The sequence below is a fragment of the Barbatula barbatula genome (assembly GCF_947034865.1).
Source record: "Barbatula barbatula genome assembly, chromosome: 2".
NCBI classification, from domain to species: domain Eukaryota; kingdom Metazoa; phylum Chordata; class Actinopteri; order Cypriniformes; family Nemacheilidae; genus Barbatula; species Barbatula barbatula.
In genome coordinates this window covers 23,875,400-23,898,131 of record NC_136767.1, presented here as the reverse complement: position 1 = coordinate 23,898,131, position 22,732 = coordinate 23,875,400, and the positions used below count along the sequence as shown (strand labels likewise).

The 22,732-nt window shown below is 38.4% G+C and overlaps 1 protein-coding gene across 4 annotated transcripts in view; it reads right to left on the bottom strand.

The window, feature by feature from the left end:
• Positions 1-16,322: 16,322 nt before the first annotated feature.
• wscd2 (WSC domain containing 2) overlaps positions 16,323-22,732 on the bottom strand; it is a 32,568-nt gene continuing 26,158 nt past the window's right edge. For 2 of the 4 annotated variants that reach the window (XM_079480958.1, XM_079480959.1), the window contains 6 exons: positions 20,922-21,106; positions 20,523-20,644; positions 20,050-20,224; positions 19,464-19,628; positions 19,175-19,375; positions 16,323-18,376 (listed from right to left, as the gene is read on the bottom strand). In XM_079480958.1, the coding sequence (XP_079337084.1) occupies positions 18,024-18,376; positions 19,175-19,375; positions 19,464-19,628; positions 20,050-20,224; positions 20,523-20,644; positions 20,922-21,106 (1,201 nt within the window). In that variant the 3' untranslated portion in view covers positions 16,323-18,023. The remainder of the gene's footprint in view (positions 18,377-19,174; positions 19,376-19,463; positions 19,629-20,049; positions 20,225-20,522; positions 20,645-20,921; positions 21,107-22,732) is intronic. The other 2 variants (XR_013787989.1, XR_013787988.1) reach the window with 2 other exon arrangements.

Sequence of the window (22,732 nt, the reverse complement as noted above, 5' to 3'; positions counted from 1 at the left end):
TGTGAACAAACCCTCAGTAGTTGAGCGCACAGTGCAGAAACTAGTCCTGCTACTGGAGGCAGCCTGACTTTCTTGATGTATCCTTTGATTTAAGCAGTTCGTAATAGAATTTGTATTCGTTTTAGTTTTACATCTAGCCTAAAACATTGACAGTTTACCTTGGGAATCATTTGTGACTAAGGTTTAAAATCTATAGTAACATATGATTGGTGGGAGTGTAAATAACCAGGATTGATGTAATTTTCTGTTATAATTTAATTCATATTAATATTACTGTTTTTATTATAATTTGGATTGTTCCTTTACACTCTTATCTATTATCTATCCGATGGAGACTTTAATTTTGAAAGGCGGCTTGGCGGAAGTGCACGGTATCTGCGCTCGCACGGAAATCAAAAAGGGACACGAGAGAGCGCATGTAGACGGTTCACGGAGTTCATTTGAAGGATTAAGGACACTTTAAAGCACATTAAGTCGCTGTTTGTTATTTTATTTGCAGTATTTTGTTTGATTTTTACCTTTTGTTTAACACCTGGTTGGAAAGGAGAACAAGGTAGTTTAAAATGTATACACACAATTCATCGTGTCACTATGAGGTTTTTATGTTTGTTTCTGATTACCAATAACTTTTTGTTCCTTTTGTTTAATGTTAGTATTAATTATCAAATATTGTTGCTGTTTAATACAATGTATGTTTATATGTTATTCTAGCTCTTACGGTGTTGTGCAGTTAAGGGCAATAAAAACAAAGGAAGACAGTACAACATCAGTGCATGAGTTCAATCCTTTATGCTTCAACCGGGCTGTTACAAAGGTCAAAAGCAAAACAGCGATAACAAAGAGATGGCAATCTCTTTTTAAATTGTGAGGATGATCACAATCAAGTGAGGAAATGAAACTATTAATTGCATGTCTGACCTGCCTCAGACACTACACATGTATAATGATCCACTGCCCCAATTACATTTTACCAAATAATTGAATATTTTGATAATTTACTCAACTTATGACAACTAACAAATTATGTCTTCAAAATAGATTTTTACATTTCCTTTTAAATTTCATAGCATCTGTCAGTACACGATCCGATCCACCTGCACGATCCGTTCGCGCATGCGCACCACGACGTTGTAGAAACCGCTCGTGCGCAAATGATGATTTAGTTGTGCGATGATTTACGACACTGCACGATCTGTTCCACGCTTGCGCAGCTTTGTTTTACTTTGTTTATATTTTACTGTTAAATTAAATACAATACTCAATTTACTTCGCTGCTGTCCACCTCGTATCATTTCACTATACGTTCTGTCAAGTCAGTTTGAAATGCTGTAATGTTTCCCCCTGACTTTGTAGTTCTTCATGTAAATGATAGTCTAGTTAGACATATGTGTTATGTTCCTCATTGGCTTCTGTAAACGCCATTGAAGGGATTCTTTTACTAATTTAGATTAAATAGATAGATATATTAGCCTATATAGACCCATACTAATACTACATTTAAAGTTAACTAGTATTATCAGAATTTAATAAAAAACGTCTTTGACAATACTACTGACCTCAGATCGAAACACTGTAAGGTAAATAGACATGCCATACAGCAATGAATCGCAAAATGGAGTTTGGAGGAAACTGAAGATTTGCAGTCGATAAAAATACTTTATTCCACATGTAACCAAAATCATCCATGTTCATGTAACAACTCTATTATTTTGGATTTACAACCACATAAACACATCGTAATCATGGTAACGTAAGCAACATTTAAAAACATAAAAACAGACTCGCCGTGAACGGTTAAACTATGTAACGTTAGTCTACAAAACAAAAAATATGCCGTCAGTTGTGCCGCCTGCCGTCAAATGCTTCTTCGCCTGCGTCACGGTACCAATAGTGTAGGAAAACCATGACGTTTTCTAATACGTAATTACGCGCATGATCAGAACGGATCGTGCAGGTGGAACGGATCGTGTACTGACAGCATCTACCAATGAGGTTGTGAATTGCAACCAATGGCTCACTCCAAACCTCACCCCTCTCTTTCGAAGCACTTAGTGGCTGACACAGAACTAGGATGTTGTCACGTTTTTGCTTCTTTGCCGAAGGAGATAAAATATTTACGAAACACGCTCTATCCACCTTATTGAACGTGGAAGTAAACAATGTGAAATTGCAGCACCTGTTACTCCTCATCACGCACTCACTATATAAACCAGCCACAAACACACAGACACTGTCCGGTCTCGATGCACAACTATAAAAGCACAGAGATGCAAGCTACAAGTAACTCACATGATGCACAGTAGGAATGTCAGTCGAAATTTTTCAGACCACAAATTCGTGTTTTTAAAAGTAGATGTGAATCCCAGTCAAACTGGAGCAAACATTCCTGGATCCTTACAACTAATAACGGAAGAATGGAGACGGGTTCAATAAAAGGATGGAAGGAGGCGGAAACCGGCGACTGTTGTGTTTGTACTATTTAACACAATAAAGATCATACACAAACGAACTGTCTAACTTCTTTTACTGAACAAAAACTGGCCTCACATCAAAACCGAACAAAGGTTACTCTCTTAGAATGGACATGCAAGTCAAACTCGGAGTTCCCCCACATTTCATACACCACAACTCCTCCCCTCTAGATAAGAAGTCAATCAACAAAGAAATTGTTTTCAAAGCAGATACACCTGGTTTACAACAAAATATCTTACCAAGGCCTTTCAATAATGTCCCGCTTAATAATAAATATGTACACATCTAAATATATATATATATATATATATGCATTAAATTCTTTCTAGTCAGTTCTTATAAATCAAGTCGATGTGGAGGATTCCTCAAACGTGTAGGATAACATCCTTGAACACAGGATGAAGTTGGGGTCTGTGGTGTCTCACTGATTGGTTCAAAAACATCTTGTGGCACAGTGGTATCATTACCATTGATAACAGGCACAGAAGGTGGAATAGGCACATTCTCCACATGTCCCTGAGAAACATTTGATATCTTCAGCTGATTGATGTGTCGTCTCCAAGTGGTGTCTGGAGCAACCTCGACTGTATAAGAAAGCGGTCCAGTGCGTTCTTTAACCTTTGCAGGCATCCACTTGTGATCACCTCTGTAATCTCTAGCGAGCACACACTCTCCAATTCCAAATTCACGTGTTGTCTGTCCTCCTGTTGATTGTTTCAGTTGGTTGTCCTCTACAGTTCTTTTCAAGTTAGGTTTCACCAAATCCAGCCTGGAACGTAGAGGTCTTACCATGAACAGCATGGCAGGTGTTCGATTAGTGGTGATGTGTACTGCATTTCTGTATGCAAACAAGAAGTTGTGCAGCTTCTGGCTTAGTGAGATCCTTTCATTCGTCATGGCTCGCAGTGCATTTTTCAAACTTTGCACGAATCGTTCCGCCACCCATTTGTGGCGGGGTGGTATGGCGCTGATGTTACGTGCTTGATGCCGTTGTTCCTCAAAAACATCTGGAATTCCTCAGCCACAAACTGGGGCCCATTGTCACTCACCAACTGGTGTGGAACACCGGTCCTTGCAAACAGATCTCTCAGTACTGCAATGGTTTGACTAGCCGTTGTAGTGGTCATATCAAAAACCTCTGGCCACTTACAATGACCAGAAACATATGTCCCATAAACGGCCCTGCAAAGTCAACGTGTATCCGTTGCCATGGTGATGTAGGCCATTCCCATGGATGCAACGGAGCAGTCTTTGGCATCTTTTGAACATGCTGACATCCTGAACAACACATGGCAAGTTGTTCTATTTGCTGGTCTATTCCCGGCCACCAAACGAAACTCCGTGCAAGCGACTTCATCTTTACCACCCCTAAATGGCCAGTATGCACTTCTTCCAACACTCGAGTGCGTAATTTTGGTGGTACCACGACTCTTAACCCCCACATGATGCATCCTCCGTCAAGAGATAGTTCATCCCGCCGCTGATAGAACTGTGGAAATCGATCTTTTTGTTCTACACTCCGACCGGTTTGAGTGGCTGTGTAGACCTGTGACAAGGTAGGGTCTCTTCTGGTTTCTCTCTGGATCATTTCAGCTGTGACAGGAGAATTCTCAAGCTGCCCCAGAGTAAAAACGTCCAGGGCTGTGCTTTCCATTGTTGACTCTAGGCCGAGACCATTTAAAGGTAACCGTGACAGTCCATCTGCATTTGCATGTTTGAGCGTTCGTTTGAACTCAATTTGGTATCTGTGTCCTCCCAGAAACAGTGCCCATCTCTGCATTCGTGCAGCAGCTGTCAGTGGTACTCCTTTCTGAGGACTGAAAATGGAAAGCAGAGGCTGATGGTCCGTAACCAAGGTAAATTCCTTCCATACAAATACTGATTAAATCGCTTTACGCCCCAGACCAGGCTTAAAGCTTCTCTGTCTATCTGTGCATAATTTGTCTCTGCAGCACTCAGGGAGCGCGAAGCAAAGGCTATGGGGCGTTCCGTTCCATCACACATCACATGCGACAACACTGCACCGATTCCATATGGTGAGGCATCACAGGCTAGCTTCACGGGTTTGTGCGGGTCAAAGTGGGTCAACACTGTGCCTGACATCACCAGTTTCTTAGCCTCCTGAAATGCTCGTTCACACTGCCTTGTCCACATCCATGTCTTTCCTGTCCGTAGTAGTACATTGGCAAGGTTTGGCAGGAACCGGTTGTAATAATTAACGAATCCAAGAATGGACCGCAGCTGTGAGACGTCTTTTGGTTGCGGTGCCTCTGCGACAGCTTTTAGTTTGTCAAGACATTTGTGTAGTAAATTTGCATCGATCTCGTGTCCACAGTATGTGATGGTGCTCTTGAAAAACTCACACTTATCACGTCTTGCCCGTAGTCCATACTCCTCTAGTCTTTTCAGGACACGTGTCAGATTCTCTAGATGACTGCAGTCGTTCTCTCCTGTGACTATAATGTCATCAAGGTATCATTGTGTCCCTGGGCATCCTTGAAGTACCTGCTCCATTGCTCTTTGCCATAGCGCTGGGGCTGAGGCGATGCCGAAAACCAGCCTATTGTAGCGATATAGTCCTTTATGGGTGTTTATTGTCAGGTACCCTTTCGAGTCCTATTCCATTTCCATCTGCAAGTATGCTTCTGCCAGATCTATTTTGCTGAAAAACTGCCCTCCTGAAAGGTTAGCAAAAATATACTCAATTCTTGGGAGTGGATATTGTTCTGCTTGCAGCACAGGGTTGATGGAGACTTTGAAATCCCCACCCACAGCCTTCCCGTCTCGTCCCTTTTTTGTAACTGGAACGACTGGGGTTGCCCAGGGTCTCCAATCGACCTTGGAAAGGATTCCTTCAGCTTCTAGCCCAGGGCTCTTCAATAGGCGGCCCGCGGGCCACATTCGGCCCGCAAATTATTTTTTTTGGCCCGCTTGATGCACTAAAAGTGTATTCAGTTTCATTTGGGTTGGCATGACATCACCGCACGAAAACACACGAAGCACTCTGATCTCACATAGCTCTCGCGGTACTCCATCAGCCAATCACAATGCTGGCGCGAAAATGCAAACGGCGCAGGTTCATTGACAGCTAGTGACAAGGGTTGACAGCGAAATCATGGCGATTGTAAAAAAGAGAAAGGTAGACACAGAATATTTAAAAGCGAATGGACTTAACAGTTTTGTTTTATTTTGCCTGACCACCACAATGCAAAGCCAACGTGTTTATTATGCACAAGACCGTGGCGGTCTGCAAGAATGATAACTTGAAACGGCATTTCGGGGCATTGCGCAGAAATTTCAAATGCAGTTATCCGGAACATTCTGAAAGCCTGTAACCGCAGCATTCTTACGTGTGGCTTGGAACCTGGCAAAGGCCAAAAAACCGTTCACTGACGCCGAATTAATTAAAACCTGTGCAACTGACAAAGTGACTTCTAAATCACGACGCGAAAATAAAGAAAATGGTAACGGAGCAGGTTCCATTATCTGATTGCACAGCAACAAGAAGAGTGGAGCCATTGGCGGGTGAGTGCCTGTCTAATCTGTTATAAGACATAAAGAAAGCAGAAGCCATATCACTCGCAATAGACTCGTCTCGCGAACTAACCGACATTGCACAGCGGTGTTTGTCCGATTTATTTTATGGGAAGGATTTCCGCGAAGAGCTGCTTTGTTTGCTGCCGATGCATGGCCGCACAACCGGTGAAATACTTTTTAACGAACTTACGGAGTTCTTTAAAAATAATGAATTAGATTTGAGCAAAGTTGTTTCTGTCGTTACTGACGGGGCTTCCTCAATGGTTGGACATCAAAAAGGCCTGATAAGCACTAGCTTCATAAATCGGTGTTGAAAAATGAAAGAGACGATGGATGCAGTCACGAGGCTGGTAAAATTTATTCGCGAGAGCTCGAGTCTGCCACATCGTCGTTTCAGAGCTCGTCGTGTGCTGAAGAGAGTTTGTGAATAAAATGTTACTGTTTTATCAAAACTGAGGAAATAGAACTAATAAAAACATATTTGTGATTTTTTTTAAACAAATAAACAACTGTAAAAATAATAATAATAATAATGACAATAATAATAATAATAGCAGAACAAACATTGTAGTTATCCAATTATAGTCGGTGGCCCTTGACTTGCTATTGTTAGTAGAATTTGGCCCTTGGTGAAAACTAATTGAGGAACCCTGTTCTAGTCTATCTAGCTCAATTTCGACTTTCTGGTGAATAGCATAAGGAACAGGACGTGCCTTGTGAAATTTAGTAACTGCAGACTCCTCAAGAGTTATTTTTCCTTTAATGTGTTTCAGGGTTCCAATACCAGGTTGAAACACAGTTGTAGTTTTACCCAGCACTTCCTTCAGTTGTTCCTGTGTACGCTGTACCCCCGGATTAGATACTTGTAGGCTTTTAATGGATTCCCAGTCCAAATTCAGCTTCCTCAGCCAATCTCGTCCCCAGAGTGCTGGTCCTTCTGTCTGCACTATGTACAGATCTAGGTTGACCTGTTGCTGGTTGTATTTTACCGTCACAGGCATCACTCCGAGGGGAACTATGGGCTCTCCTGTATATGTTTTTAGTTTGACAGGTGATGGATGTAATTTGACTCTCTTGAAATGTCTTTCAAACTCATCCTGCGACATCACTGATACAGCTGAGCCTGTGTCTAACTCCATTCTGACAGTTTTCTCATTAACTTGTGGGGTTAGCCAAATTGCCTCTGTCGATTCATTTTTCAGGTTGTAAATGTCCAAATTTGCCAATCCTGAATCGCTTTCATCATCCGACTGTGGAGCAACAACGTGCAACTCTTTGTAGGTCTTCCTTGAAGCCTTGTACTGTCTGTCTCTTTCATTAACTGAGATATCTGAACGACATGCTCTTTGTATGTGTCCCACTTTGTTGCATTTCCTGCATGTTTCCGTTTTAAATCTGCACTGATTTGCTTTATGTCCCTCTCCTCCACATCGGTAACACAATTCGGTATTTAGCATTGTCCTTTTTGATTTGTACACAGTAGCTACCTTATTCACTGACATCTTCACTCCTGATCGTAGCTCCACTGCGTCTCTTGTGGCTGTTTCCATAGCGACAGCAATTTCAATGGCCTGCTTAAAGGTGAGATCCGCCTCCGTGAGCAATCTTTTCTGGGTGCTCTCATTTACAATCCCACAGACCAAGCGGTCTCTCCGCGCATCATTCAGTCCATCTCCGAACTGACAGTGTTCTGACAACTTTTTCAGTTCAGCCACGTAAGCTGCAATGTACTCCCCCTCGTTCAGGTTCCGCTTATGGAATCTGAAGCGTTCCGCTATGATTAGAGGCTTCGGAGCTAAATGTTCCCGCATTACCTTCACAATGCCATCAAAACCGAGTTCCGCCGGCTTCACGGGGGCAGCAAGACTTCTCAGCAATGCATAAGCTTTTCCTCCGATTGAACTCAACAATACTGACACACGTTTATCGACGGCGATCTCATTAGCTGCGAAATACTGCTCGATCCGTTCACAGTACAATGTCCAATCATCCGTGGCACTGTCAAAAGACTCAATTATCCCAATGTATCCAGCCATCGTGTCGACAACGTATCCGTAAATCCTTAAATCCTTAAATCCTCGTCGCCAATTGTTGTGTTTGTACAATTTAACACAATAAAGATCAGACACAAACGAACTGTCTAACTTCTTTTACTGAACAAAAACTGGCCTCCCGAACACGAGCGGTTGGCCCATCAAAACCGAACAAAGGTTACTCTCTTAGAATGGACATGCATAACAAACCCGGAGTTCCCCCACATTCCATACACCACAGTGACTGTGCAACATCTTTTAAATAAACAAACATAAAACAAACTTAAAATGCAGGCAGCTCCCTCACGTTCGACTGCCGGCCATACAAACATAATAAAACACACCATAAAGTCCAGGCCCGGTCCTCTCTCACTGACGGTCCGGTCGCTCGTCCTCTTATGCTCCCGATCTCGTCCATGATACAAGACCGGTGAGCGTACAGCTGACTATCATTATCACTCACGCACTAGCCTCGAATCCTCGCTCTCTCCCTTGTTTAATTCCACTTTCATCCTCCTGGTAACATGGCCTGGTAAACTAGGTAATCAGTCCTTTTAAATGTGATCAAAGTGTCTGCCGAATTAATGAAAACAAAATGTCCTGTAACTGTTAACTTAGTCATGCAGCAGGGATATGCTGGCACTAAGGTTTGTCTAGGTTTTTAAACTGCTAAATACAAATGAAAATACTAACAGCGCCCATATTTAGGCCAAACATAAGGTGGATAGTTCATAGAGCTCCAAAAAATGTGGACTTGTTTTTTCTTCACATCGATAATAATGTAATCTTGATAAAATCATTTCCAACGACTAATGCAACACTAAACTGGGACTGAGATGGCACAATGAACTTTGGCAAAATGAGGCATGTTAGCTACTAACCCTTTCATTTGCTTTGTGCTTAACTTTAAAATTCATTATGAACAGCACATGATGACCAATCAGATTTTGAACCACAAAGCAGAACATTGTCAGACCGACAATAGGAAATTAGGCAAACTTGTCTATTGATCATCAGTCTGTCATTCATTCCCAAATTTTCAGATGTCGTCTTCTGCTGTGGCACGGCATGCCACAGTGCTGCAGCAGAGTCCACTCACGTACAGTCTACCAATGTGCCAAAATAAAATAAATGAAAACATCCTAAAAGTTGTGTATTCAAAAATACTCAATTGCATTAAATAACTTTCAGGCTCAGGGTGCTGAACTTTTATAAACTAGTTCCTCCCTGGCAAACTGAAATTTATGTTTTGGGGTATATGTTTTGGGGTATAAGAGTACCGTTATAGCAATAATGCATTTATTGAAACCATTAATAGTTATGCATTAACTAGCCTATGTTTAACATTTAGTGGCAAGTTGACATTACTACATTGGGTTCCTTATGTAGTTTAGGAGGCAACACCATTTTATTGTAGACAGAATACATGACAATGTGAATCTAGCATATGTGTGTGTGGTCGAAATGCAGTCATAAATGCACAGAAGAATGCATGAAGACACACACACTTGCAAACAGAACTTCAGATTACTGCAAAAAACAACAACATCTACGGTGATAAAACTGGTTCTCTGTGCTTTTTTAGCTATTGATCTTCCATGTCACATGATTGTTGTAATGATTTGGTGCAATCAAGCTAACGTTTTCCTAAATTTGTGTCTAGTACACTGTAGCACTGCACACACAGTTTTTTTTACTTCATGCTTGTGTAGGCTGAAACGAAGACTGAGAAACCCACAGTGACATTTTTCACAGCTAATGCTGACAGATAGCATGTCCTGCAGTGGAAATAAGGAATAGATTGTAAAAAGAGGATATCGCACAAATGCATCTGCATGGGAGAAATGAGCCTTGCGTTAATTATGCATACAGTACTTGCTTTGTTTGACGCTTACTTAATGAAAAGCTTTGAACGACGCAGAAAGTATCAGGGTCGCGCTGTATGGGCTCTTGAACGTCTTTTTAAGATGAAAAATAAAATAATGAATACATTTCTTTATAAAAATAAATAAAAACTATAATACAATTATACAAAATATTTTATTATATTATACTGCTTTTATTAAAGCATAATACATCTTTGATGATATAGGAAATATGCAATTCAAGCTTCTTTGTCCCTAAAAGTGTCTGGACAACTGTGGTTTTAGCTTGCATTGTTTATCCACACAACCCCGCTCTATCTTTCTGACGCACACAGACATCCTGTCACATGAAGAAAGTGCCTATTCAGGACACAGGGAATGGACTGTCACAAGTTCCTGCTTGAGCCATGTCTCTGATCAATAAAGGAACACAATCATGCATATACAACAATAACACTGGCAAAACAATAATGCATGGGAACACAAAAATAAATGACAGTGGCAAACATTTGCTACCCACAGAAAAGTGGTTCTTTCTGCAACCGATGAAAGATAAATACTTTCAGATACTGTGCATTTCTCAGATGAAGATACGAGAAACTTCCTCTAATAGTTTGAAGATGTTGTGCTCTCTGTATTCATGCTCGGCAATTTAAAAATAGGTGAGATCATTCTTGTGGACCTTATCTACACAAATAGCAACAAATGCCACTTCGCAAGATGTGGTCCAGAAAGATTTTTATAATTTTATAGTTTTTACATATTACAAATTACATTTTAAAGATATTTGTTTAGCATTTTGATTCGGTTATAAATGTTTTGTTGGTTGTATTGGACGTGGTAAAAAAATATATATCGATATAAAAGCGTGTTATATTTAACTTGCTACACAATTTGGGGTTTTGACACCCAGTGGACTGCTGTATGTTTGTTTCTCACTTAACACAAAGTAAAAAAAACTGGAGACAGATCGAGTGACATTGTTTTGTCACACACCAATGCATATAAATCTTTGTACAGGTCATCTTTCAAAGTATTTTAAAATCTTTCTGCACTTTAACCCGTTTAATATTACAGCGTGTGTGGAGAAGATTGCTCTGTGCACTGTGGGTCATACGTCTTTATTCCACCCCCTCTGTCTCGCCTTATTTTCATGTCTTCACTTCACTGTCGTACAATGAGGAGGTCACGGTGTACTTTTCATCTGATACAGCTTTGTTGTCATTCCTTTAGATTTAAAAGAAGTTTGGTAAAGCATGTTTTACAAAACAAAACATGTCACCTCTTGGCTGTTAGAGTACATTCAGAATCACATTTTGGATTCTTTATTGCTTGTTATACCATTGTTGCAACGCTCGTGTCAGAAACCAGAACACCGCTGACAGTGTCTGAAACGTGTTTGTGTACACATTGGCAAATGTTCCCTGTGCATGTACTATGAGAATGTCTAGTCGGCTGCGACAGTAACCTGAAAGATCGAGACCTTGTGTCCCCTATTAATCATTTGTCAGTTAAGCTGATCTTCTTGTTTAGGATACCGGGTAGTTCATGCCACACGAAACACAAGACAAGTAATTTCAGCCACAGTCAAAGGGCCTAATTTTAACTGACTCATATGGTTATCATTTTGACAATTTGAATAATGTATGGTAGGAAAACATTATAACCTCCACAACAGTCTTATTTATGATGGGCCAATTTTTTATCTATTTATCTCTGCTCCCTTCAGTCCAGTTCTGATGTTTCTTTAAGTCCCTCCTGCTTCGCACCATCCCACTCTCTTTGTCTCTCTATTGCTGTTTGCCAGATTCATGGGATTGCTTGCCTTAGGGTTATCAAGATCAAATTTAAACCAGGCTGATTAAAGGGAAGGAAGGACAGAAGCGAGAGTGCAAAAGGCCAAAGTGAGAAATTTAAAACATCATCAAGTTCAAGAAACTGTTGCTTCGTTCCAGTTCACATACTATCCATCCATGGTATTTTAAATGAGAAAAAGTGTCTCAATAATCATATGTTGAAGCTTGTATTTTAAAGTACTACTTTTTCTAGTTAAAAGTGGAAATCCATGCACGCTTATACAATGCACTGCAAGAGGACATAAGAGTATAGTGATGCTACACTTGAATTAATAAATACAATTATATAATGTAACATTTGCATAAATTATGTATAAATTATAGAAATAATAAAGTAAAACTGAAATGCAAGGAGTTGTTGACCCACAAAAGTGAGGAAAAACAACAAAACTAAAACCATCTATGGTAATGCATCTATAAATAATACTTCACGCACAAACAATTTTAAAATTAAACTTAAGTGCTGAATGTTTGGGATGAATACATTTACAAACGTGACTTTTGACAGTGTGACGCACTGCGTTCAATTGCACGCTTTGGTGTATTCTGAGGAACAGCAATCTCTTGTGGTCAACAAGTCAAATTGCTAGACTTTGTTGCTAAAAGTGCTTGTTCCTAATTCATTCAGTTCAATAGGGTGTTCACAAGAATAAATGTAACAGGAGACAACTTCAATAGGCAAAGGGTTCTCATAGTTCTCATCCATCTCTGGATCTCTACCACTTCAAGTGAATGCATATAGTTACCTCATCTGCGTTTCCATGATACCCTCTCTCCTGATCGATTACTAAAGCATTGATTATGGGCTCTTATGATCTGTACAAAACATGCTCATACAAAGCCATATATTATTTTGAAGAGGAAATATCAAAAGTGGGTGGTGTCATGCTAAACTGTTGAGGAATAAGTTGGGTTTTTGTCTCTAAGGTTTGTTCACATTTGCAGTGTCCAAAATTACATTACAATGTTATGCTTCATGTTAGTTCCTGCTTTAATCGTGAATTGGTGACTTTTCTATTTACAATAAGTAATTTGCAGATGTTTCAGTCTCGGATCACAATTGGGTGTTTTGTAAGTGAGTTCAATTATTACATAAACAATGAATGAACAAAGAAGCCTGGAGACATCACATCAAGAATTGCTGGAGGGTGTTCAAAATTCAAGTTCAGAAGATTAAAGCGAATATTTGTTAGCCATACAGTGCCATTTCTCACAGTCTTACACATATCTGTTTCAGAGCGCAGTTCTTTCAACTGGACACACATTCATTTTATTTTATTTCAATGCCAAAGGAAAGACCATTTAGACGATCTACTTAGAGCAAAGACATTAACAAATTCTAATTTATTTATAAATATACTTAAATGTATTGTGTTTGTTCATGTGGTGACACTGTTGTAATAGGACAGACCAGCAAGGCCACAAAAAAACATGCTGTAGTAGTTTTAACAGATGCTGATGTATTAAAGATCGTGTTGATCTCATATTAATCCCTCATATTAATCTTCAGTACCTATAGAGTAGTATCGCATACTTCGAATAGTCGAAGAGTGTTTAGTTTGATCACATTTATAAAAGATAGATATGATTGTTTCCGGAAAAATATGACTTCATGGGGCGGGGGTGTGCAGAGGGGTGGGGGAGGAACTTGATTGCCAACAAAACACAGACATATGACTTAGTTTCACTGACCGCGTGCAGTGCATGTCCGGCATCTTTTAGCACTGGAACTGCTCCATCTATCAGTTTAACACGATCTTCAAATCCAGCGTTTTATACACCATGTATATAACATCCATCTCTGAAATGCCGGGAAAAAAACATAGTACACATCCACTTCGCTCACTATTGCAAGAGTAACGAGCTGCACCTGGAGGCCCTCGGCGCAGCCAATCTCGATGGTAGGCGGGTCTTCTGATCGCTCGTCGGTTGAAGCGTGGGCAGGCTATTTCTTTCGCCTTGCCATGTGAATGCTTTTCCGGGAGAATTGCCCAATAAGGGACTAAGAAAAGTTGTTACGAAACAGATTTTCATGTTCTAAAAATATTCCAAAACCTTTTACTTTGGGGGAGTGTATCGAGCACAGAATTACTATGTCATACGTCCAAGGGTTTTTTGACTATTTCAAGCACGAGAAGATAGCACGTTTAACATTGTAAATAAGTCAGAATACATGAAACACCTCCTCTTTAAAGGGATAGTCACCCAAATAAAATTGTGTCTTCATTTATTTGCTCTCTCTTTTTTGTAATTTATACATTAATATAAATGTAATTTTAAATAAATGTGTGGTTTGCTTTTTTTATTGCCAGTGTCTGATGAAACTTACAAATACCCTCACTGATTTCTTTCATCTGCCTTTGTTCATTCATTTGCTATTTCCGTGTGGTGAGAAAGGAGGCGGGAACCGGCGGACATTAAAACAATAAACCTTTAATTAAACAAACAATAAACATGGAAGTAACCGGCAGCCACCTTACGGTAGACTGCCGGCCATAAAACAAACACAAACTTAACACATGTTCGGGCCCGATCCTCTCTCGTCAACAGTCCTGCCGGTCGTCCTTTTAAGCTCCCGATCTTCTCCGTAAGATATGCGGGCCTCACGGCTCTCGTCCCGCCTTCCTCTACACATACCGATATGATGAATGGCACAAAATTCAGACAGTGTAAATATACTGCAAACACTGCAGATTTTTGTCAAATAAGAAACAATATGTTTATTCGGAATTTGGGAGAAATGTTGTAATTAGTTTTTTTTGAGTGGTTATGTAGTTGAATCTATTTTAGATTAAAATCAGACATTAGTTTTTTAGGAAATATTTATCATAAGTTCAATTACGATACATTTGGAAAAACTGACAGTTTTTTTCTTACAGAAATTTTTTTCTCTGCCGGATGCCATTTCAAATTCTTTGTGGAGTTGAGTAGTGACTGCTCAAACAGCTGTCTAAACACATTCCTCTATGCATTCATGGCCAAGGATTTAAAGAAATGCTATTCATTTTTGTCAAAGATTGAGAGTGCCATTGACAAGGAGAACAGCAGGGGTTTGAGACAAACTTAAATGAGCAAATCAGGGGATCAACAACTGTCTGCAGTCTGAAAATATGAAAGCTAATGAGTGTATGTGACATTTGACTAATACTTCCAAACCAAAGAATCAGAAATTTTCACTATATTTAGGTTATTTAGAGAGATATAAAAGATGGATACCATGTACATTTTGAACTAGAACACCGTTAAGTGTGAATTTGGAAATTTAAAGAATTACCTTTACATTGTTTAAATCATTCATGTAAATCGAATAGATAAAGGCTATTTTTCTTCGACAAAGAAATATCTTGTAACAAGCCCACCCATAAACAAGTTAATAAAAACATGAAGTGGTACAGGATAATTTAGAATTTATTGACAATTTATGATAAGTTCACACAGCTCTCTTTTTTTCAAAAATGCACATTCAGTGCTCGTATTGAAGGGGGACTGGGGGGATCCGGGACCCCCATAAGGCATAAGGTACCCCCCATAAGAAGTAAAAAATAGACTTAGGGGGCCACCTTAGATATTTTTATTTGCGTAATAATGATAATGACAAATGTGAATTTATATTAAGTTTGTTTGTGGGCTAGTTGTCATTTCTCTTTAAATTTTAAACGCCCGCTAAAAATGGAGAATAATAAACCACCATTTGCAGTCAGCTTCTACTTTTAGAGGGGTAATTTTCTCTCTCTCTATATCTTTCGACTATATTTATCAACTCCATGTCGGGGCTTTTGTATTCCTTGTGTAAATTATTATACAGCCTGGTCCTGGGGTGCTAGAGATCTCGATGAAGATCAGTGACGGCTTTTTAGTTATTATAAAGGGAGTGCTCCTTGTGCGGTTTCTGTGCTATATATAATCCATTCAGAATTGTATAAAACTTGTTTTTCATGCTGCTAAGACCAACGGCCACATACACGCTGTAAAGTTTCGGGAATTACATCGGCATATAAATGCGGGATTCACTCTTGAAATAGATATGATTGATATATTGATAGCCATAGTTAGTTTCTGAATAAAGCAGATTTTGGACTGAAATGGTTGAATAATCTGTTGACTGACAGACTCACTCATAACAGTCCCTTGCTGCTACCTACTGGACGTAAACTGAAGTTGTTGAAAATTCCCCACAACACTAACACACAGACTGGACAGCTGGTCTTCTTATCACAATTTATATTTTTAATATCTAATAAACTAGTTTCTTGCATTTAAACAAGTATTTTGGAACAAGCATTATTATCACAAAGTGTGAATCATCCAGTTGTTTTTAGAGAAAATAATAAATACTACATTTGTAAATAATGCTAGAATTATTCTATTGGGCGTAAACTACTGTTCATTTCTGTTCACCAAGCCTGCATGGATTTGATCCAAAATATAGCAAAAGAAGCCTGTTCTTTTATGAAAGCCTGTTTTTAATAAATATTATATAGCTATGCATAGTATGATCAAATATATTTAGTATTTTGTATAAATTGTAAATTGTGAGTCTAACCCAAACCAAAAGAAAAAAGTGTTATGGTCACGACCATTTTATTTAATCTGAAAAACTGGGAGGTGCAATTACTTAGAAGGTAGAAATAACTTATATTCATTTCATACAAAAAACATTCATAATAACACTTCATTTCTAATCAAACGCATACAAATTTGAAACTGTTAAAAATAGAAGTGATATACTTTCTGTCTTTTAAATTCATGGGATTATTTTGGTGAACATTACAAAAATATCTGTGTTTTACTTATGTGTGTATATACATATATACTGTATCTATATATAATAAATGTTATTTCTTTATATATTCCGCTAATAATACAATTTACTGGCGAGATGATTTTTGAGAATCTAATTAACATGTTGCTTCATGCTTGTTTTCACCCCTTAATTCAGTTTTTTGTCATTGTCATTTGCAATTTTAGTAATATGGAAAAACCGCTGCAAATTGAAACAATTAAAACAAAGAGAACAAATTTCCAAAATTAGAACAATTAGATCCAAACATGATGTATACAAATCATTTGGGAGGAATTATTGGACTATACAGGTGTATATTGAAGTACTGTTATTCCATCGAGCTTGCATTGTAGAGACTGCAGCTCTCACAGCAAAATAAGGACACTGTAAAACAAAAGGTGTTTTCACTAATCAATAATTAACCAAAATATACAATTGTCATTTTTACTCACCCACATCCAAATCTTTATCTTGTTCTTCGTGGTGCACAAAAGCAGCCATTTCTATAGAATTGTTTCTTGACAAAACAGTTTTGAACTACATCGCACAGCTGAGTATAAAACAACAGAATGTTCATTTTAGGTTGAACTGTTCAGATAACTGTCATTTGTGACAGTGTACATGGGTTTGTTAAAGGGTCTGTCATTTTAAATATTTACAAGAAGCCTTCATTTTAACATTCAAATTTGTAAACAAAGGATTTGCGTTTTGTTTTTAATTATGGCCTATTGCAAATACTGTATCTAAAGAATTCACTAAGAAACCCAAAAGTCAAATAATTTGTAGAAATGTTTTTAGTACAGGATTTTTCCTAACAGGAAAAGCAGACTTTTGTTGCTTTTATATAAAGTACGTAAACCAAGAAACCAATAAGAATGTAATATTTCCAACAAAATCTGAATTTTGAGTTGTCCATGCTGTTTTTTTTATACTTGAGGCATGGTGTGGGGATTTATTGTTCTAGCTAAAGTAATATTCAGATTTTGAGGTCATAGCATACTGTGGTCCAAAATGTACATAAATAGCTGTGTGAAGAGTGCATAGGGGATCATAATGTCCAATCTGGTCCAAAGGAGGCAGAGGTACGGGCAATATGCTGAAAACGAGGTATCTAAACAGTGGTCTGGATGTCTTTCTGACATTAAAGGTGCTTTTATAGACAGTACAAACAGCCATTGCCTGTGATAATAAACAAAACTTGTTATTCCACACACTTTCATAGTAGAAGAAGGAAGATGGCTTATAGGAAGATTTAACTTAAAACTTTAAATAAGCCAAGGAAAAACATGTAGTGTATTTTCAGACCACCCATGACTATTTTTATCAGACACAGTTTGCTGTGTTCTTTGTGAAATGCTTAATGTTGTCAAAACAGAATGCGAACAGGACAATAAACTTACAATTTAAAATTCTAAAAAAAGGAAAAGCTGGAAAAATGTAAAGCTAAAAATGAGAGTTGTGAAGTAAGAGATGAGTATCATCTTGGTCTGTACTCATCAGGTACACCAGACAAGTTTCTCTTCGTCAGAGCTGTATCCACAGTCTTTATTAGCCCATCAATGTTGGCACGCATTTCTGGCGTGTAAGGGTCATATTCTAGCTTTCTCAATCCAGAGCGTTTGAAGTTCCCATCTTTCTGTCCTTCCACACACAACAGACGTTCCTCGAAAACCTCCAGACCCAGAAAAAGGACCATCCTCTTCAAATGAGAAAAAAGCTCCCGCTTTAAATCCTCAAAATGCACTACGTGAACTTTCTTCCCGTATTTCAGCCAGTCTAGCGTATGAGACGCCCACCACGGTGCGTAGTTCCTCACAAACTCTGGCCACTCTGATTGAGAGAGAAAGATTTACTTTTACAGTTTCATGCGCACGCTTGAATTGCATGGAAAACACATACTCTTTCTGCAGAAGTGTAGACTTTTTTTTAACACTGACTCAAACATTATTCATTCTGAATTGACACTTGTAGCCAAATATTAAAAAGGAAAACATAACGCTGATAATAAAGATGCTTCTGTGTTTGGGTGTGTGGGAGAGCTGTGAATCGAGTGATGAATCAAAATACTAATAGCTTGTTGGCATGGAAACAAGAGCGGCACAATACTCTAACAGCTGCTGAGGTTGTGTGTTAAAACACAATTTATTATTATCTACAATAAAACAGCAATATGTTTTGATATGACGACAAGAACATTTACTTCATCACACAATTTCTTATCATTCTTCATATAGTTCATAGACTTGCGTATAATAGAAGTCAATGGAATGAAAGCTCTAGTGTGACCACGGCCTAAGCTGGTATTGCAAGTAACCATTTTAATTTATTAAATGTTATTTGGACGCATCTTATGACCTAACAGTGGAATATCCAGAAGCCGTGGCTTCTAAAAGTACTTCACTGTTTATCTATAATTTCTGCGCCTCTATATCACCATCTAAAATAACATTTGAATTGACGTTAATGCAGAAAAAGGCCAAAAATATAACAGACAAAACTTGAAATATTGAATGATAATGAATGAAAACACTGCAAGGGGTACCTCACAGCCTGATTTTTACCCAATATACCCTCTTCCGTCTCCTTTATGATAGTATCACATAGTTATTTATTTATTTTTTCCCTTACCTTTTCCCCTCCAGTGAGCTTGAGATGCAAATCCAATATGGCCGCCATACTTTCGGTTAAATTCGGCCATTAGGGCTTTATAAGGGTTCCGGATCATGAGGATGCTAGCATCAAAGGCTTCAATCTCCTTCTTGCCGCTCTCGTGGGTCTTGATGCTAATGGTTCTACCGCTGCGCCAGTGATCTCTCTCTCCTTTAAAACCTGTGCATGCAAAGTAATAGAAACGACCATGAGCCAACGGGGGAGTAGATTAGGCAGGGGCATATAAAATTGTTGAAATAAAGCTAACCCTTGTTGTACAGTGAGCCATCGAAGTAGTAGCTGCCAGTGTAGTAGCCCGTGGCCAGCTCAATAAGGTGACGAGCCCAGGTGTTCCCCGCACCAGGGAAACTCGCAAGAGCCACCTGGTGTTTAGACCGGGTGGGTAGAAAGCGTCGGTCCATGCACCGATTGTCTGGAGAGATACAGAAGGACTTGAAATGTAAAATAAATGTAATTGTTAATAAATGTAATGTAATAATTAACACAACACCATGTTGGGACTAAGCTGCTATAGTCATTTTGTGGTTGAGCTGTGTGACTATAATAATGGTTTTAACTTTGAAAGGGACATGTATGAAAACTTTATCATATCACGTGTTTTTGTGCTTGTTTTTGTGCTTTAGTTTCAACCAGTCTAAACCAGTACATGATGCCCGATAATGAAACACAAAGCAGGAGACTGTCAGACTGACAACAGGAAATGATGTAATAGGTTTTAGTCTTAATGTAAAAACCTTAAGATGTAAAAAATGTAAAAAAGGGTCTCCCTGAGAGCAGTCGCAGACTTAAAAAAAAAGCCTGATAGGTCAATATGGCATGCTGTTGAACGTTACCCTGAACTTGTGTCTGGTACACTACAAAGAAGTCATTGTTCCCACAGCTATCGAAATCCTCCCCAGCGCAGCGATGCACACACAGTTCCTCATCCTCGTGCTCATGTAGGGTGAAGAGAGGAGTGGGAAAGCCACAGTGACATTTTTCTCCAGCCAATGCTGCCAGAGAAAATTCCTTGATAGACCAAAGCAAAGATTAAAGCCCTCGTGGTTAATTACCGTAAAATTACATGAATTACTTTTCAAATGTGCTGTTCACACAGACAGTGACATCCTTTCTTTTCACAAATAAGATAGCATTTTGTGGCACATTCATGCAGAATAAACTTAATTCCTGAACTGTTTCTTTGACTTCCATAAAAACAGTAAACATGTCATCGCAATTCACCAGTAAAGTCTGTATGTGTGAGAAGGGCTATAAACAGACAAACATCTGCACGGGAGACATCTGACATGTGTGCTACAGTACTTACTTTCTCTGTACACATGTCTACACACTTATCCACTGACATGTTTTGAATGACGGCGCTAACAGGAAGTGCCAATGTCACGTTGTCTGGCCTCTTGAAACATCCCTTAAAGATAGCGCTTCCATCTAAACAACATAATAAACACAAACTTAACATCTAACAACAACAGAAACAAACAAATCTGAACATTCTCACAGGATAATGTGAGTGCTTCTTGACGGTGAAAAATCTGACCATCAATATGGTCTTCGGGATGGCATTTTTATAATTCTAATTCTAGAAAACATTTCTGGCCGGTCATAATTAGACTCAGCAGAATGAAAGTAGTACTGTATTCCACTCATGTTTGCCACTACTGTCTGGATTTCAACAAACAAGTTAAGTGTGTCTAAGGGTCCTCACATCTCCGGGCAGACTCTTGGCTCAGCTCCAGTCTATATATGGAGAGTCGATTAGGTCCACCGCAGATGTTAGTCTTCTCCCCTTTACACCCCATATTACAGTCGCTCTCGGACACATTGGACGCTTGGATCTTATGACCACAGTAGCACTCTGATCCAAACTCCAGACCAGCGTAGAGATACCCCCTGGTGAAACATGTCAAATTAATGTCAATAAAAGTCTTAAAAAACATCCTGTTTCCTCCTCGTATTTTATCATATTCATCTCATCCTTGTCTATCTTGTCTGTAGTTCATTTATTAATAACAGTGTAACTGGGCCAGAAATAATGAAATACAGATTGTGGTAATACTTTAAGCATAACTTTTAAATATACTGCCTGGGCAAAAAAAAGGTTACCATTTGGATTTAAAATAGCAAAAACTTACTAAATACTAGGTGGGGATTACTGTTATTTTAAATTGACCAAGGCCAGTTATAGAGACAATTTTGAGTACTGAAGGGAGTCTGTCTTCTAGTGGCTGACTGCAGGATAACAGGTTTGGCTTCCTCTCCTCTAATCCTCCTCAAGTCTTATTTATGACAGGCCTCTTGAACTTCTGAGTGGGCGCCCAGTACTGAGCGGGAGCTAACAGAAGCGTTTACTCTCCCAAGCACCACTATCCATCTCTTTCACGGTTCCCTTGAATCCAGTTTTGACTTTCTGTTTCTTTAACTCCCTACACTCTACACTTAAAAACATTCTTTTAAGTTAAATGAACATAATTTTTGTAAATAATTTTCATGTTCAGTTATGTAACTTAATCCGTTCATGTTGGCACTACATAAATGATTTGTGTTGTGTTAACATATAATTGTTACAACTAGGCCGAGGATTTATATTTTCCAGCATGCTTTGCGTAAAACTGCATTTTGAGTTATTTTCTTAATTAAGTGTTGTTTAATGTGTTTTTCAGTAAAGGGAAACACTTGTTAGGGTTTAATGTTCATTTATCTTTTTTGAAGTTTATTACATTTTTGAATTTGAATTTCTCTTAAGCTTGGTTAACTTCTTATCTTATTAAAAATTAAAGAAAATGTTATGTAACATTAACTAAAAACACTTATGTTGAGCACGTTAAATGAAAATTTGAAACGTTAACATATAAAAATATCATGTTTGTTTAACAACTTAAATATAATGAAATTATGCTGAGTAAATACTTTTTTAAGGTAAACATAAAATTTTTTTGTGCAACCGATGTACATCCTTTTTTCATGTTAATCCAATAAATTTTTTTTTTAGTGTAACATCCTTCAGTCGCAACCTCTGTCTTTCTCCGTTTGCCATTTTTCCAACAAACTAAATGAAATAAGTATAGTTAAGACGGAATAGAAAGCAGGCCGAATAGAGGAACCAATTAAACAGGAAGGAAACAAGAGTGCAAGAATGCAAAAGAGAGAAAAAAAGGCTAAAGAGAAAACGTTTTAGACAATTATAGACTCTCAATAAATGTTTTATTCGAATTAGCATGTCCCCAATTGTAGGATGTTTAAATGAGTAGTCTTATTACTTCTGGTAATAATGGAAGTGCATATCCATTCACACTTGAGAAGCTAACATTACCCACAATTCATTGTGAGAGGAGTTAATTGAATTATAACTGAAATATAAAATATTTATAATAAATATTACCGAGATAAGGAATGAAAAAAAAAGTAAAAACGTTTTTATGCTTGACATCACTTCCGTTGCCTGAACATCCTTCCATACTTTTCTAAGTATTAAAATGTACATACTTTCTCACAAATGAGTACATCCAAATACGTAGT